General features: G+C 46.1%; 1 protein-coding gene and 1 pseudogene across 1 annotated transcript; one reads left to right on the top strand and one right to left on the bottom strand.

Moving 5' to 3' along the window:
- Positions 1-2,283: 2,283 nt before the first annotated feature.
- Positions 2,284-2,401, bottom strand: LOC139673768 (5S ribosomal RNA; annotated as a pseudogene).
- Positions 2,402-11,696: 9,295 nt separating this feature from the next.
- On the top strand, positions 11,697-15,070 carry SAMD15 (sterile alpha motif domain containing 15). The gene is made up of 4 exons (XM_071559299.1): positions 11,697-11,842; positions 11,929-12,166; positions 12,335-12,433; positions 14,738-15,070. Exons 1-4 carry the CDS (start codon positions 11,697-11,699, stop codon positions 15,068-15,070), a joined length of 816 nt encoding a protein of 271 aa, XP_071415400.1.
- Positions 15,071-15,835: the final 765 nt, after the last annotated feature.

Genomic DNA, 15,835 nt, shown 5'->3' with positions numbered 1-15,835 from the left:
CTGAACATCAAGACTCAGCAGAGGGTCTCCCTGATAGTTTTTCCTGACTCTGTGCTTAAGCAGTAACAATTAAGTATACCTTGTCATCAAATCTTAAGTATTGTCACATTCTCTCATAGGATGGTTTGGCTTGGGAGGGGACCTTGAAGATCATCTAACTCCAACCTCCCTGCCATGGGCAGACACCTTCCACTACACCAGATTGCTCAGAGCCCCATCCAGCCTGGCCTTGAACACCTCCAGGGATGGGGCATCTACAATCTCTGTGGGCAACCTATTTCAGTGCTTCACCATCCTCACAGTACAGGATTTTTCCCCAGTAACTAATCTAATCCTACTGCCATTTTGAACCCATTCCCCCTTGTCCTGTCACTACATGCTCTTGTAGATAGTCTTGCCCCATCTTTCGATGTGGATGGATCCCAGTGTGAGTGGATCCCATGTGGATGGACCCCGTGACCATATCACTTGGTTGACACCACTGCATTTCTTACCTAACTGTGCTAGTGCTGTAGATAAAACTGCAGCACTGCATTTCCAATGTAAATATTGTTCCTGAAGCAAAGCAGGATGTGCCCATAACAGCAGTGTCTGTGCTTGCCATGCTGTCCCTGTGGGGCTGTGTGTGCAGGAGATGGGCTACCCCTGGTACACAGCACTGACCTGAGCACAGGATACTTGGTGAGGAAGGACAGGAGGTGGGTTTAGTAAGCCACAAGAACAGCCTGTAGAGCATCTGGAAAGAGCTTGGCACGCTCCAGCTACTGCTGCAAGTAGTGTATAATATGTCAGAGATGTACTGTACTCTTTAAGTAACAGAGGAATTGCACATTGCAGTCATGGTATGATCAACTGTGATGTTCCTGTCACAGTCCTGCCATTACAGTCCTTGTCTGTCAAGGCAGTTTGTACCTTGTGTGAGTGAGCTGTGTGGACACGGCCAACAGGAAAGACATCTTGCTGTCTGAATGATGCTTCATGAATCTCTTGGTCACATATGTGATCAGTAACTTTCATTACTCACAAACCAAGAAGGCGGGGAAGGCGGGTAGGAGTAAAATCCCCCAACATTTTTGCTAGTGATTTGCTTATCTAACCAAAGTCTCCCTGAAACCAGAAGCTTCTGTGCAAGGATACTGTTGATTGCAGAATGTGACGGATATGTCAGGAGCCTGAGCAACAGAAGTGCCCTGAAGTGCTACTGCTGAGGTCAGTTTAGTTATCAGCTTTTCATGGAATTATGTTACTATACCGGGATGAATAGCTGTGCAAAATACAATGAAACTGTTCCTGTATTTATAGTGCTTCTAGAGGTTTTGGTAATACATATTTTATTAGCAATTACCATTTCAATAAACTTTTAGTGAAATGTTTATTCCTTTTATAAAACAGCCCATGAAAAAGTCTCATTTCTTAAAACCAGTTATTTAAACACTATTCTCCATCTAAAGGCCTAAAGAGAGGCTTTTGAGAACTTTTGACATTTCTGTCTGAATGTGAATTATTGTACTTCCTCCACTTTTTCTGCTTCACATCAGGTAATGTTACAGCATCTATCTTTTGGATAGAGACCATAATTTATAAGCTTTGAGGATCCAGGCCCTCTTCTCTCTTTGTCCTAAGACTCACTGAAGCTGGAAAAGAAGTATAGTCCCATCTCCTGACAATTTGGCACAGTTACTTCCAGCACTGTGACCTTGTTTTCAGAGACTGGCTTGTGTTGTTAAAGCCCTCACTAAATAAATTTGTGATTCTCATGTTGTTGATATCTTTTCCTTCCTTTGAGTGATGAAAGTATTTTTTCCAAATAAAAAAAGGCAGAAAATAATGTAGGGAACAACCCAATGAATTCTCTAAGAAAATATAACTGCCATTTTTTATTTCCTCTAACAGTCCTGCACAGTTTCACCACTGAGTTTCAACACCATCAAGTCTTCCCAGAGCCTGCAGAATAGACCGATGTATCATAGCAGTATTGAGCACACATGTGTGTATGTGGCTGATCTTGTAGCTCTGGGCCACGACCAACTGCTGTATTTTATGTGCAGCCTTTCTTCTGACATTGGCCCATAGTGTTCTTTTCATGGTATTTCCCAGTATGGCCAGGCTTCGTGAACAAAGATTTGGGAAGGGCTCTCCCCACGTGGGTGTGTCCTTCGAGCCTGCGCAGTGGAGTTTTTAGGTGAGGCACAGCGTGCGCAGAACTGGCCCCACTTTGCTCCTAAGGTTCATCTGCCATGGCCGAGTGAGCTTGGACAGTGACAGTGAAGTCCTCAGGACTAGAACCTACAGCACCCGGTATTCCCAGGAGGTCTCCCATCCAAGTACTAACCGGGCCTGACCCTGCTGAGCTTCCGAGATCTGACGGGATCGGGTGTCAGGGTGGCATTTAACTGCCTTTATTTCCCAGTAACTTGGTAGAAAAGGTTCACAGAATCATAGAATCATACAATATGCTGAGTTGGAAGGGACCCATCAGTATCAAGCGCAACTCCTGGACTTATGCAGGAGGCACCAAGAATAACACCAGGTGCCCAAGAGTGTTGTCCAAATGCTTCTTGAACTCACACAGGCTTGGTGTTGTGACCACTTGCCTGGGGAGCCTGTTCCAGTGCCCAACCACCCCCGGGTGAAAAACCTTTTCCTGATACCCAATCTAAACCTCCCCTGACTCAGCTTCATGCCATTTCCTGTAGTCCTATCACTGGTCAGGAGAGTGAAGAGATAAGTACCTACCCCTCCACTTCCTCTCATAAGGACGCTGAAGACCACACTGTGATTCTCTCCAGGCTGAACAAGCCATGGGACCTCAGTTGCTCGCCATATGGCTAACCCTCCAGACCCTTCACTATCCTTGTGGCCCTTCTTCAGACATTCTCTCATGGCTTAATGTCTTTTTTATATTGTGGCATCCAAAACTGCACAGAGGACTTGAGCTGAAGCTGCCCCAAGTGCAGAACAGAACGGGACAATCCCCTCCCTCAACCGGCTGGTGATGCTGTGCCTGATGCCCCCCCAGGACAGGGCTGGCCCTCCTGGCTGCCAGGGCACTGCTGACTTATGTTCAACTGGCCATTGACCAGGACTCTCAGGTCTCTTTCTGCAGTGCAGCTCTCCACCCTCTCATTCCCTAGTCTATACACACAACACACAAACTCTGAAATGTTGTTCAATCACTGGTTTATATCAACAAACATGCTGCTACTTCTGTGTTACAAGTGAAGAGCATCACTCCATCTGTAACATCAAGGAACTTGATAGACAAAAGACGAAAGGAATAGCCCTCTCCAAGCTGCTCCAACTCTTTTCCTTACCCTGACCAACTCTGCTCCTTACCTGCTCACTGACAAAGCACTGTTTGGAGCACAGTGGCTCTTTGCATTTCCACTGCTCCTGCTCCCAGCTTGGGTTGCTCTACTGTTGTCTGACTATTTCTCTTACCATTTTGACCTATTAAGAGCTCTGAAACAGTGAATAAGTAAGCAGAGATAGTTAAAAGAGCTTGAATATGGAGCAAATCGCACAGCATTACAATATAGCCTTAGCAGGAAATACGCAGCCCTCCCATGAGGGCAAAATCCTTGGCTTTAACTACCCCAAAGTAATTTTGTCCATAATTCCCTCTCAACGGAAGAAATGGACCAAGTAGAGGTGCTTTACCTGGACAATTTAAAAATAAAACTCAGAACTCTATTAGTATCACCATGCAAACAGCCATTTTGTGTCTTTGCAAAGAGGTATCAAAATGTAAATATAGCAGTATTCTTACAAAAGACAATAACTTCAACTTAAAAGTATTAAAATAAACAACAATTACAGATAAATATCTTTTAAAATTTATCACTGATGGATTAACTTCTTCATTGTTCAACTCTGCCACTACTTGAGCAGAAGGTGATCACTAGTACCATCACTAGTCACCAAAAATGGCAAGAACTTCCTAACAATATCTTTGCAAAAGCAATAGCAGCTGACAAGCTACGTTTCTCTGAGGAGCCTTTTCCTTGCTACATATGGTTGCAATACGAGTGGACCAACATGCTGCTACTAAGACATATTTACTGTGTATTTATTGGTTGTATGCCAACCATTTGGTATTTATTTAGCACAGGGCAGTAAGTAATTTCTCCTGCTTCATATGTGGATTAGAGGAAAAACTTTTGGTGGTCACTAAAATTTTACTCATCCACATATCCCCAGAATCAACAGACAGAACATCCAATTATTAATTTGTAGGAAAACCTTCCTATGGACTACTAGGAGTGCACCCTGTTTAAACACAAGGTCTGACTGCCATTTGGGGTTCACCTTTTGTAGCACTGCCAAGCCACTGGAGCATGACCTGCTGCTGGCCAGCTGCACCTCCACCCACTCGCATGAGTAAAGGAAACACTGACTGCTGGTGACTATAGTGGTGGTGGGTGAAGAGGTTACCCCAGCTAAGTGACAAGCCAGCTGTGCTTTTGGCTCATTGCAGCTGACAGCTGCCCTCTAGTGATGCAGATGCAGGAGAGTTGGAAAAGTTATTCATTATATAGTTAACAGACTATTTTCAGTTTATTTCATACCAGCACAACAGATCAGAACCACAACCACCTGAACCTGGCTCCTGGGCAATTACCAGCTGTGATGTGAAGGCCCAGCTCAATGCCTGCACAGAGCTGAACTCCCAAAGTTTTAGAGAAAAGAGCGGCTGCCTGGGATCAACCAGGCAGTCACAACTACCTTTCTCCCCTGGGACAGTGGGGAAGAAGGTTGTGGGGAGAAATCAGTTCACGTCTGAAGAAGAGCCAGAATTGTGCCTTGGTTCTGTCACACAGCAGTGCCCATCAGGCGGTACCAGGGCTGGGTGGCAACCTGCTACACTCACCATTACCTGCCTGCCATCCCTGCCCCTTCCCTTTTCTTCAGCTCGTGTAATAGACATGAAAGAACAGAGTCTTATTGCGGAGGAGAGAGTACGAGTTATCAAATTTCAGCAGGTAGATGCCCTCGCCTGGGTACTCATGGCTGCCTGCCTGCACCTCCCGATGGCTGTTCCTCCGATACACAGGCATGATCTCTCCATAGCGGATCCGCAGATAACTTTTGGAGCCCCTTTCCACATCACCAGCAGGGGAAAGTCCTGAATGGGAGAGAGGAGACAAGTAAGTAGGCCAGAAACTGTTAAGCCACTATGTAGTCCAGAAAACGGATCAACGAGACAAGAATGCAGCACACACATGCAGCTATAGGGAAGTGTCCCATAGTGTCGCCTCTGACCTTTCTGCAAGTAATTCCCACAAAGTCCAGTCTTCCTTATCACAACAAAGGACATACCAAGAGCCAGTTCTCTTGGGAATACTGATGGGACAGTATTCACTTGCCCATTAGCCCAGTCTCCCTGCCCTGAACTTACCTTTTAGACACCTCACTGCTTTTACACACAAAACAGCAGTCCAGTGATACAGCCTTGCAGCGAAAGAAAGGCAGGTAAGCTCTTATCTATAACGTTGTCCTCAATTCACTTCTCCAAGAGGTTTCCTCACACAGGAACCTAATCCTCTTTGGAGGGCCTGCAAGATTCAGACACCAACCCCCCAGCTACACTGGTCACACACACACAGAAGTCACAGAACAGGCAACATTGCTGTGTGTTTCACAAGTACAAAGACACAGGTAGCAATCCTTTTAAATGAAGTCAGAAGGAATTACTGATGTACTGAGGAAAAAAGAGAAAACAACAAAAACCCAACAACTAAATGAACAAAAAAAACCAACCCAGAAACAAAATCTTTTTGCCTCCACTCCACCAGAAATTTATCAGTCAGAGTCTAAGAAAAATAGTCAGGATAAAATTGGAGACTTTAATCTTTTTATCAGCAAGAAGTTGACTGAGTGAATTCTGATTTTATTTTTCCATGTGCCTCAATTTTAAGAATGATCTTGGAAAGGACAGCCATTGATATATGCTGAAGTAGGAAGGGCTGAATGCTTTCTAACTGAGAACCCAAAAGGCTGCAGAGATAGCAAATGGATTGAGTAAATAAAGTAGATGGAAATTATAGCATCTAACAGACACTCTCAGCAGCATGGCAATAAGCACCACAAATTAACCTTTATAAGAGCTGCACTAACCTTCAGTTTCCTCGTCCTCTTCTTCGTCTTCCTCATCACTGGATTCACTGACCTGAACAGTAATGGCTGTGCTAGTAACTGTGGTCCAGTCAAAATAGACTCCAAACCCAATGTCATAGTCATCCGTAGCAAACTCCCAACAAATGCATTTCCCATCAGGGTGGGTTGGCACACGGACTGTCACCACCTCGCCTCGCTTCACCACCATCCGGCCATTCTTCTCCTTTCCCATCTTGGCTTTGAATTCCTTCATCTTCTCAGTGGTCCACATGGTAGGTGCAGCCAGAGCGGGAGGCTGAACTAAAACAAGGGAAAAGATCATGGGCTCACCTAACTTTTCACTAGTGACAAACCATTATCTGAAAACAGTGAAGCTATTTCTGATAAGGCCTTTGCATTCTGGGGCCTCTCCCAGAAGCCCTGGATGTGAAGTTTTTACACTCCCTAGCCAGAAGCCCAGATTTCCAGCAGGAATTAGAAGTATCTCCAGGACAATCTCTGCTTTTCTCTACCCAGGCACTTAAAAAATTACTCAAGTGTTTTGCCTTCAGGACTCACCTTTCCTCTGCTCCCCAAGGAGGTCTGCAGTCTCCAGCTCAGCTGAAAGGATATCCACAGCACCAGTGTGATCTGACTGAATCATGACTATGTCCCCTACTCCCTGAGGTACATGGTAGTTGGTTACCCGAACAAAACCTTCCTGCACAAAGCACATAAGAAATATTGTCACAAAGACCATTCTGGTTAAAAAAGTCTCTGGCTGGATTTGAAACAACTTATTAGTAATTCAAGCATCTTTATGATATCAAGTCAGACCTGCAGAAGCTTCTATTAGTGTAAAGGAACCAGCTGGCTCTGAGACACCTTTCAGCATTGCTTCCCCCACAGCATCAACATCATGAACTTTGAAATCAAATGCTGCATTAGTCCCACAAATTACATACCCCCTGAGAGTCCCTGGGCAGGCACATCTTTGCATCTGCTTCAGAGTTCATTGTCACCCCTCAACAAAGCAACAGCTTTATAGATTTAGCTAACTCTCTTGGAAAGAATTTCTAAGACACAACCAAAGGGAGAGCCTTTCACCTCTGTGTGCATCTAGACTACAGCCACAATCAAACTGTCATTGCTGCATCTTAGTTAAAAGTCCATCTGGCTTACTAGGGCCTCTCTCCTCACATATGCAAACTTACAGGTCCTGAGCTGGGTGTCACTTGCACAGTTTTCCTAACCCTATCTGTAATGCAAAAAAACTGGCTGCTAACAAGAAGCAGCAAAAGACTTTCAGTTCCCTCTTCCACAAAACTGCCAGAAGGACCAGATAAGAGGCAGAACGTGAAAATTACCTTGAAGCTTTAAAGAGCAAAAAACTGAAAGGAGGAGAGGAGGGGTTTTGCAAATCAGACTAATAAGACCTCCCACTAACGTATAGAAAAAAATGTAACCAAATCTATGTTAATACTACTTTTATCTCAACATAACCCTGAGAGCCTCAGTCCCATAGCCATAAGTACAGCAGTAGGGTGGGAGAGCTGTCATGGCACCTCTGTCCTTGCTTTCACACATAAGAAACATTCATCTACCTGTTTGAGGGAATTGATTTGGTCAGGCAGCTTCTCTTCTAGTTCAGCCACTTCCTGGTCCTCCAAAGAGTCAGCTTCTTTCTTGGAATCCTCTGTCGTGCCTGCACTCAGGTGTGACCCAATCTGTGACCTTTTGGAGGAAGAGAACACTACAACTGAGCACCTACACCCAGGGCACAGCAAGCAGAGGAATCACTCCGCTCTGGAACTCAAATTCAAATGAACTGAAGGAAACAAGCTTCTATGGTCAGCACCTGCCAACTGCACAAAGAACCCCTGACACCCCAGTCCTGCCACCTCTGCATGACTATCTTCCATGTGAGCCAGAGGGAGCAACTTCAGTGGGATACTCCACATTTACTGTCCTTTAGATGGCAGAAATTCACTGTACTCACCCCACAGTATGCTAGCTCACCAACGCAGGGCAGACATCAGCAGCAACTTTTCTGCCCGAGAAAGGACAATTTATTTTATGCCAGCTACTGCATGACATCTACATATTCCATCAAAGGTCAACTGATCCATGAAAGAATTCAAAACAGTTTTGACAGCTATCCTGAGAATGCCATCTGTTTATGTAGCCCGTTATGCCTTTCCTATTAGCAACCTCAACAGATACAGGGAGCATCCAGGTGTCTCTCTGCCATATCCAGACACACTCCACAGATAAGTAAGCCGTAAGACATACAATGGCAGCACAAGAATAGCAAAGAGGCCCAAGCACTGCACTGTAACAATAGAAAATGGACATGTTAAAATAAAAAGAAAGGTACATAGCAGGAAAAAATGGGCAAGAGAGGAAACATCTTTGGCATTTATTCACAGTTGAGGGTTTTCTTCTAAATTATATTGAAAAAAATGCTGCATGTTTTCTATAGCTGGAAAGACATCATCCCAAATGAACTTAGACAGATGCCAACAGTGTCCTCAGTAATGCTCTCATTACATATGTGAAATTTACATGAGAAGCAATCTAGTATTAATAAGAACAGAAACAGTTGTCCTTCTGAAAAGCAAAGCCTTCTCACAGCACTATAAAACCAATGTCAATTGCTTTAGTCTACAGGATAGGAAACATGAGAACAAAGCAGTAATGGAGAATGTACACATTCCTCAAATGTCTCCTTTCAGAAAAGAGAAATATTCTCATTAGCAAAGAAGTACACTTTTAGTATAATTTGGAATAGTTAAAAAAAGCCCCCAAAACTCCACATGGCTCAATTCAGACACGTTCCTTCCTGCATCCACAGAGAAGACTTGAACAGGGCAAATGTAGCTCCTGTTTCCAAATCTTTACTCCCATGCCAGTACAGAAACAAAGTCATGTTTCACTTAAATTCTCTCAACAGTGTGATTTCCTTTGCTAGAACTGGCATGATAGACCAGAATGCCTGTAAGTACAACTCAAATGAGCTGAATTTCAGGATCAGAAAATGGCAACAGATGGACAAGATAAGAAAAAGGGACACTTGGAGGGAATAATTTGTTAAGGAAGAATTCTCACCATCATTTTCCAGTCTATTTGCCCTTTAGTTTATGAGCTGCACAGACACACCTACAAGGGCTATTTGGTCACTTGCTACCATAGATGCACACATATCCCTCAACATAGGAGCTAAGAGCTTGGAAATGTCTTCCTCCAGACACCACTGGAGTCTCACTGACAGACTAGGAAGAGCTACACAAGCTTTACAAGCAGACTTACAATACCATTCAGCTGATTCCTCCTCATACAACCCTTCTGGACCATCTCCATCCCTTTCAAATCTAACTTAAGACAAATTTATTAGATAATGTCCACAAGTATCCATTATCTACTTTAGCCATTTTGCTCACATCTGTATGGATCTCTCCAAATAAAAATAGAGGACATTATAGAGAGATGAAAGAACTCATTTAGATTCAGGCAGGCTGATACATATGTCATCAGCACCAAGCCAAGTTGGTATCAAACTACAGCTTTAATAAGCAGGGTAGTTTGTTGTAGCTTTTCTTTCCTGGATTTTCCCCCCATCTTTTCCAGTGAGGCTGTGGTTCACCTACTGTAATTAATTCAGACATTTCTGAAAACGTATCCTGTGCAATGAATATATAATGGTAAATGAAACTCCACTGCATAGTTTTAGTGCTTATAACCAATGAAATTACTTGGCCACAAACACCACATGCCCAACAGATACCAACATGGCAAACATCTGATAGCAGGGTTGATCAGCAGCATTAATGGAATGACACAGAAAACAAAAAATGAAGAAAAAAGCCAAAACATTCTCAAGAAAACAGTAAAAGGTGTTTTCTTGCACAGCCTCCACCAGAATTATAGACAGTGGGAATGCTCAACTGTTAAGGTATCCTTCAGACAAGATACACAAAATTTCCCACTGAAAGTGTATTAGCTCTTACAATGTACTACAAAACCTTGCAGAGTTCCTTTCAAACAGAACGACTTTGTGATTTGAACAGCTGAGCTGTGAACTACACCTCATAAGCTTTAAAACAAACTTAAGGCCTTGTAAGAACAGGCTCTCTCATACTCATTCTGGTATTTTCTGTCCCAAAGCAGACAATTCAGTCTCCAGTCCCTTTTTACCTTCACAGAACAAACTGCCATACAGAGAGGTCACAGGGGGAAACAGACTGTCATGCATGTGGGCCACAACACACAAAAATTTTCCTACCCGCTCTGCGAAGTACTGGACTCCAAAGAATCAACTAGCTGATCTGCAGGCTCTGTCTTTTGAGCTGAGTCTTCATTTTCTACCAACAAACAGAATATAAGAGAAAGTGAAATAAATGTTGGTGTTTATAACACACTGATGGGAGGCAAAACTGCCGCCAGCACTCAAACATTGACAAGGTCACACGGCTGTGGAATGAAGAGCTGTGCCAACCAGTTTTTCATGTTCTGACCTGTATCTAGCAGCTTGCAAAATAAAGATTTTTAATTGCCTCAACCCTAGGAAAGGAAGAACAAAAACCTATGCATGTTATTGGTGCAGAACCATTCTCAGAAGCAGGATTTACTTAGCAACCACCAATCCTAGCTTTATATGGACACAACAAGGCTAAATTTCATCATGTAAAACTGAGCTGACAAAGCCCTGGAAAAAGCAATCACGCAGCGGTTCCCACAAGGCACTGGCGAGATTCAAATTCCCAGGTCACTGCTAAAAGGACTGTCTATAAAGATGGCTCCTGGTCTCCCCCGAGTCTCCCGAACTCGGGGAAAGCTCCGTCCCCGCACGACAGCGGTACGCACTCCACAGCCCTACTCTCCGATCGCATTAAGGCAGCGAGCTGACCACGGAGAAGTTCCGGTCCCTGCCGGCCGCCGATGCTGCCCCTGGAGCCGCCACCGTTCCTAGAGGCGGCCGGAGCTGGGGGGCACCTGCAGCGCCGGGGCCCTGCCCGCGGCACAGATGGCACGGGGGGCAGCCCCGCTCAGCCGGACGGGGTCTGTGTCACCGGGGAGAGCACACAGACCTCCTCCACCCTCGCCCTTCCCACCCCGGGGGAGAAACGCCGCGCGCTGCTGCTGCAGGGCCGGGCAGCCCGCGCAGGTGAGCCGGGCAGCCCGCGCAGGTGAGCCGGGCAGCCCGCGCAGGTGAGCCGGGCAGCCCGCGCAGGTGAGCCGGGCAGCCCGCGCAGGTGAGCCGGGCAGCCCGCGCAGGTGAGCCGGGCAGCCCGCGCAGGTGAGCCGGGCAGCCCGCGCAGGTGAGCCGGGCAGCCCGCGCAGGTGAGCCGGGCACCGCAGCACGCCCGGAGCCCACAGTGCCACCCGGCAGAGCTGCCATCGCGGACAGCCGGCTCCTCCGGGAGGAGCAAGAGAACCCACCACGGAAAGGAAACTCGCGGCACTCTCCCCGTACCGCCAACGCTAAAACACACCCCCGGGCTGCCCCCTCCCCTGCCCAGCCCGTACCTGCGGGACCCCGCGGCGCGGTGCCGCCGCCCGAGGTCTGAGAGCGGGAACGAGCGGCGGAGAGCGCCTCCGCCATGGGCACGGCTCGGCGGGGGGCGGAAACACCCGAGCGCGGCGGCGGAAATACCCGAGCGCAGGGAGGAAACACCCGAGCGAAGGGGGCGGAAGGGAAACAGCCGGGCGGGTGCGTGCGAGCCAGGAGAGAGATAGTGGCGGCCTGGTGCTCACCCCTCAGCCTCCCCGCCCGCCAACCCAGCCCGTCAGCATCTAGTTGTGCGGAGCGGTGGGGCACCGGCGGCCTTGCAGGCTGACAGGTGGCGGAAGGGAGAGCCGGGTGCGCCTCCAGGAAGTGGCGGTTACCGTGGTAACGGGGCCCCGGAAGAACGCGTCCAGTGGAGGCCTGGGGATGGAGTCGGGGGGGGCGCGCCCAGGGGTCGAGGGGCCGGAGCCCGAGGGAGCGCCGCGGGCCGCCTGCCCCTTCCTGACCTGGAGTGCCGAGGAGGTGGCTGAGTGGGTGGCGCAGCTCGGTTTTCCCCAGTACGAGGTGTGGGGATACCCCCGCGCCCCGCGCCGCCTGGGCCGGTGGCTCTGAACTCTGCGTGTATATGGGTGTGCGTGTGTGTATGTGCGTGTGCGGTGTGCCAGCGTGTGTGAGCGGCAAGAGGGGCGGTGGTACAGGGCGACCCACCTTTCCCTCCGCTTCCCTGCCCAGGAATGCATCAGAGCCAACGGCATCACTGGGCGCCGCCTCATCCTCGCGAATTGCTCCAACCTGCCAGCCATGGGCGTCACGGACTTCGGCCACATGCAGGTGGGCCCGGCGGGTCCCGGAGCATCCTCAGGCCCCCCGGAGCCCAGCGCTGACTCTCACCACTGACAAACAGGCTGGGCCAGGGCCTGCCTGTCCAGGCAGATCGCTGAGTCAAACACTGAGCCTGGAACTGGACAACCAAATGTGTTCAACCAAACAGTCACATCTTTAGTCTTTTCAAGTACAAATCTTTAGTTGACTGCAGATCTAGGGTTTCCTCTCTGGGGCACCAAAAGTGTAGCAGGAGTGCTTAGCCTTTCTTTAAGCCTATGTTTCTCCTCTGGCCTCATAAAATTGCTTAGCAAGATGGACACACCTTTCATAGATATCCCTCAGAATTTTAGTGATTTTCTGCTTACTGAGCTGTAGAATTTCTGAAAATCTAGTCAGATATGACCTGCAACAATTGAGCCACTGATCTCAAGCAGCAGAAGGGCCCTTGTTTTTATTTCCTTGTTTTGGTCATTTTCTTTTCACATCTACATATTTTCTTTAACAAACACTGATAGTTAAGAACTGAATTTGAGGGCTACAGTATGGCCTTCCAAAGCTTCCTAAAGGATCAGAAAATCAACAAGTTGGCTTAAATTTCATTACCCTCCTTCCCTTCCCTAATGGAAACCTCATTTACGAGACAAATCATCTGTTTTGTATCATAATTTGATGTTACTTTCCCCAGAAGACACAGGTAGAAGTTCAAATAACCCAGAAGAGAGAAAAATCTTCATGGTCCAACGACTAGAGCATTAACGTGGTTTGTTTTATTCTAGAGCACCAAAATGCAATTTTCGCCACCATTCTGCCTGGCTACACAATCCCGTTTGAAATTAGATATGCCACCAAAAAACACTGACTAGTGCAATGACTTTGCCTGCTGCTTTGAGAGGAAGGCATCAATTTACAACAGTAAGGTTTTCAGACAGCAGCCCTTGAAGAATATTTCTGGTACAGATAGGGCCATTACAGTCATTTGTGCTTACCAAAGGTGGCAAGAACTTTATAGCCTTTGTAAGGCTCACCCTTGTATTGGGATATAGGGATTACATATGGTGGTAATTCATCTGCTGAGAAATACTAAGCCATGAGTTAAAGATATCATCTGTAACCTTCTTCCTGGGGGAACTGAAATTCCTCAGGATAAGCATGCTGCAGCAAGCTTGGAAATGAGACTGGCTCTGTAATGTTTTCCAAAGCTTGCAAGTAAATTGGGAACATCTCACAGACTTGAGTGGAACCTACATATTCTTGAAGGTCATGCCCTATCTTGCTAGTTATTTGTGTTTTAAAGAACTTTTCTGTGATAGAATCCAAGTGTGCAGAGCTCTGCATGATGTGACCCTTTCAGTTTGAGTTTTTAGGAAGTGGGCACTAGAGCAGGTGAAAAGTTAAGGCTGTAACTTCCTGGTAAGAAATACAGACAAAAGGCCACGAGCAGCTGAAACGTTTTTAGTTACTATAGAAATAAAAGTGATAACATCAGGTCAGTGAGACAGAAAATCTTTGTGGTTTAGGAGAAATGGCAGTTTGGTAGAGAACTGCACAGCTAATTGGGTGGAAGCAATGCAGAATGGACGAATGATATTATTGCTGGTTTCAATCCCACTGTACTGGTATTTTAAATATAAAACCCACAGAAGATGGCAGTCTGGTGTTCTTTTGTTATCACACAAAGTAGAGTACTATTCTTCAGAATCAAGCCAAAGCTAAGGAGTAGGTTTTGAGCAAGTACTATGAAAGATTAGTGAAATCTTGTGAATTGTATTTTGAAGCTTCAGTCAAATCAGATGGTTACATTCTCAGAAGCGATTTCAAAAATAATGGCAAGGCTCTGTTCACTGACAGTTCCAAGTCTAGCTGGCTCAGGCAGCCAGTCACTCACTCATCATTTTCTTAATGAGCAATATGACTTATTGCTAATTAGTTTCCACCCCTGTGTATAGACTGTTGCTGACACTGTAACTTGAGGAACAGCAATGATTTTGCATTAAGCAGGAGAGATTACAGCTCATTCACCCATAACTTTTTTGTTCTTCAAGTGCAAAGAGAAAAGCAGAGCTATTTATGCCACTAAGAACAGATGTGATGCCAATACCCACAGTAAATCTGGAGAGAAGGGAAATTGTTCTGCTTTTAATATATCACACAAGGCTTATGGGTTCAGATCCCTCTTGTGTTGCAACTTCAAGCATGAAACTGTTCCAAAATTCAGATATTCAATGGTTTTTCTTGCTTTGACACAGAATGAGTGGTTTTTGCTGTTGTCCTATGACAGGAGAATTTCTCGTATTTTGTCTTGTATTTCAGGAATTGTCACGACATGTGCGCAAGTTGCTGGGGATTGAGGAGCCTCTCTTCAACAGATCCATTGCCCTCCCGTACAGAGACAACATGGGACTGTTCCTAGAGAGAAAGTCCCGAACAGGAAAGAAAGCAGATGCCCTCACTTTCTCACAGTTTATTGAAAAAGCAGGACTGAAGCCCTATACAACAGTTCCTCCTTTGCAACAATCCCAGACCACAGTGGAAGCAGATACAGTTCCATCTTTGGAAGGATCCCAGACCAGGGTGGAAAGGGGATGCTCTCCCTGTGTCACAGAGGCAGAATTAGAGACTTGTGCTGAACTTCTGCCTTTGTAAAAAGCCCAGCAGCAACAGCAGATTATACCCTTATTACCTTGCAGATTGTCCAAGGAGCTATAGTTCCACTTTTTCCCAATTATAGAAAAGGCCACTGCAGCTCTTAGACAATTGATTAGACCAAACACATCCCCACATTGTCCCTTTTCTACAATCCTTCGTTTGCTTAGAGGAACCAAGTGAAGTGGAAGCTGTAGATCAGACTGTACCACTGTCTTTCACTTCTTCACAGTTGATTAAAAAGACCAAATAACAACTGTATGCATATTTTAACCACAAGTGATTGATAATGTCAGTCCAGGTATTTTATTGCTAATACATCATCTAAGGCAATCTTCCTGGGCAGGTATGTGGTTCTAAGGGCAACAGAGAGTTAAGCACCTTCCAAGCCAACATGGCAGCCCATGTTTTAGCTGTGGGATGAGGCAAGTTTCAGAGCAAAGAGGAAGCCTGGACAAGCAGTACCTCAGGATTCAACCATTTACTTTCCCCTCTTGAGTCATCAAAGAGGAAAAACCTTTGCTGTCAAAACTCTTGTGCACAAACCCGGGCAGGAAGTTTTCCACTCTGCACAGACGGGGCAGCATTCAGGAAAACTGAGGTCACTGAGTAGTTTCAGTGCCATCTGGTGAGGCAGGCTATGCCATGTGCTGCCATTCAGGGCTATGTAGAAAATGGCCACCAGCTATTCAGCATTGATTTTTATTTTCCTCGAAGAATAAACAAAATCAATGTCAATTACCAGTGTGGTTCCTGAGGAGAGGG

Source organism: Pithys albifrons, chromosome 6 (assembly GCF_047495875.1).
Source record: "Pithys albifrons albifrons isolate INPA30051 chromosome 6, PitAlb_v1, whole genome shotgun sequence".
NCBI classification, from domain to species: Eukaryota; Metazoa; Chordata; class Aves; order Passeriformes; family Thamnophilidae; genus Pithys; species Pithys albifrons.
This window is presented reverse-complemented; position numbering and strand designations above follow the sequence as displayed.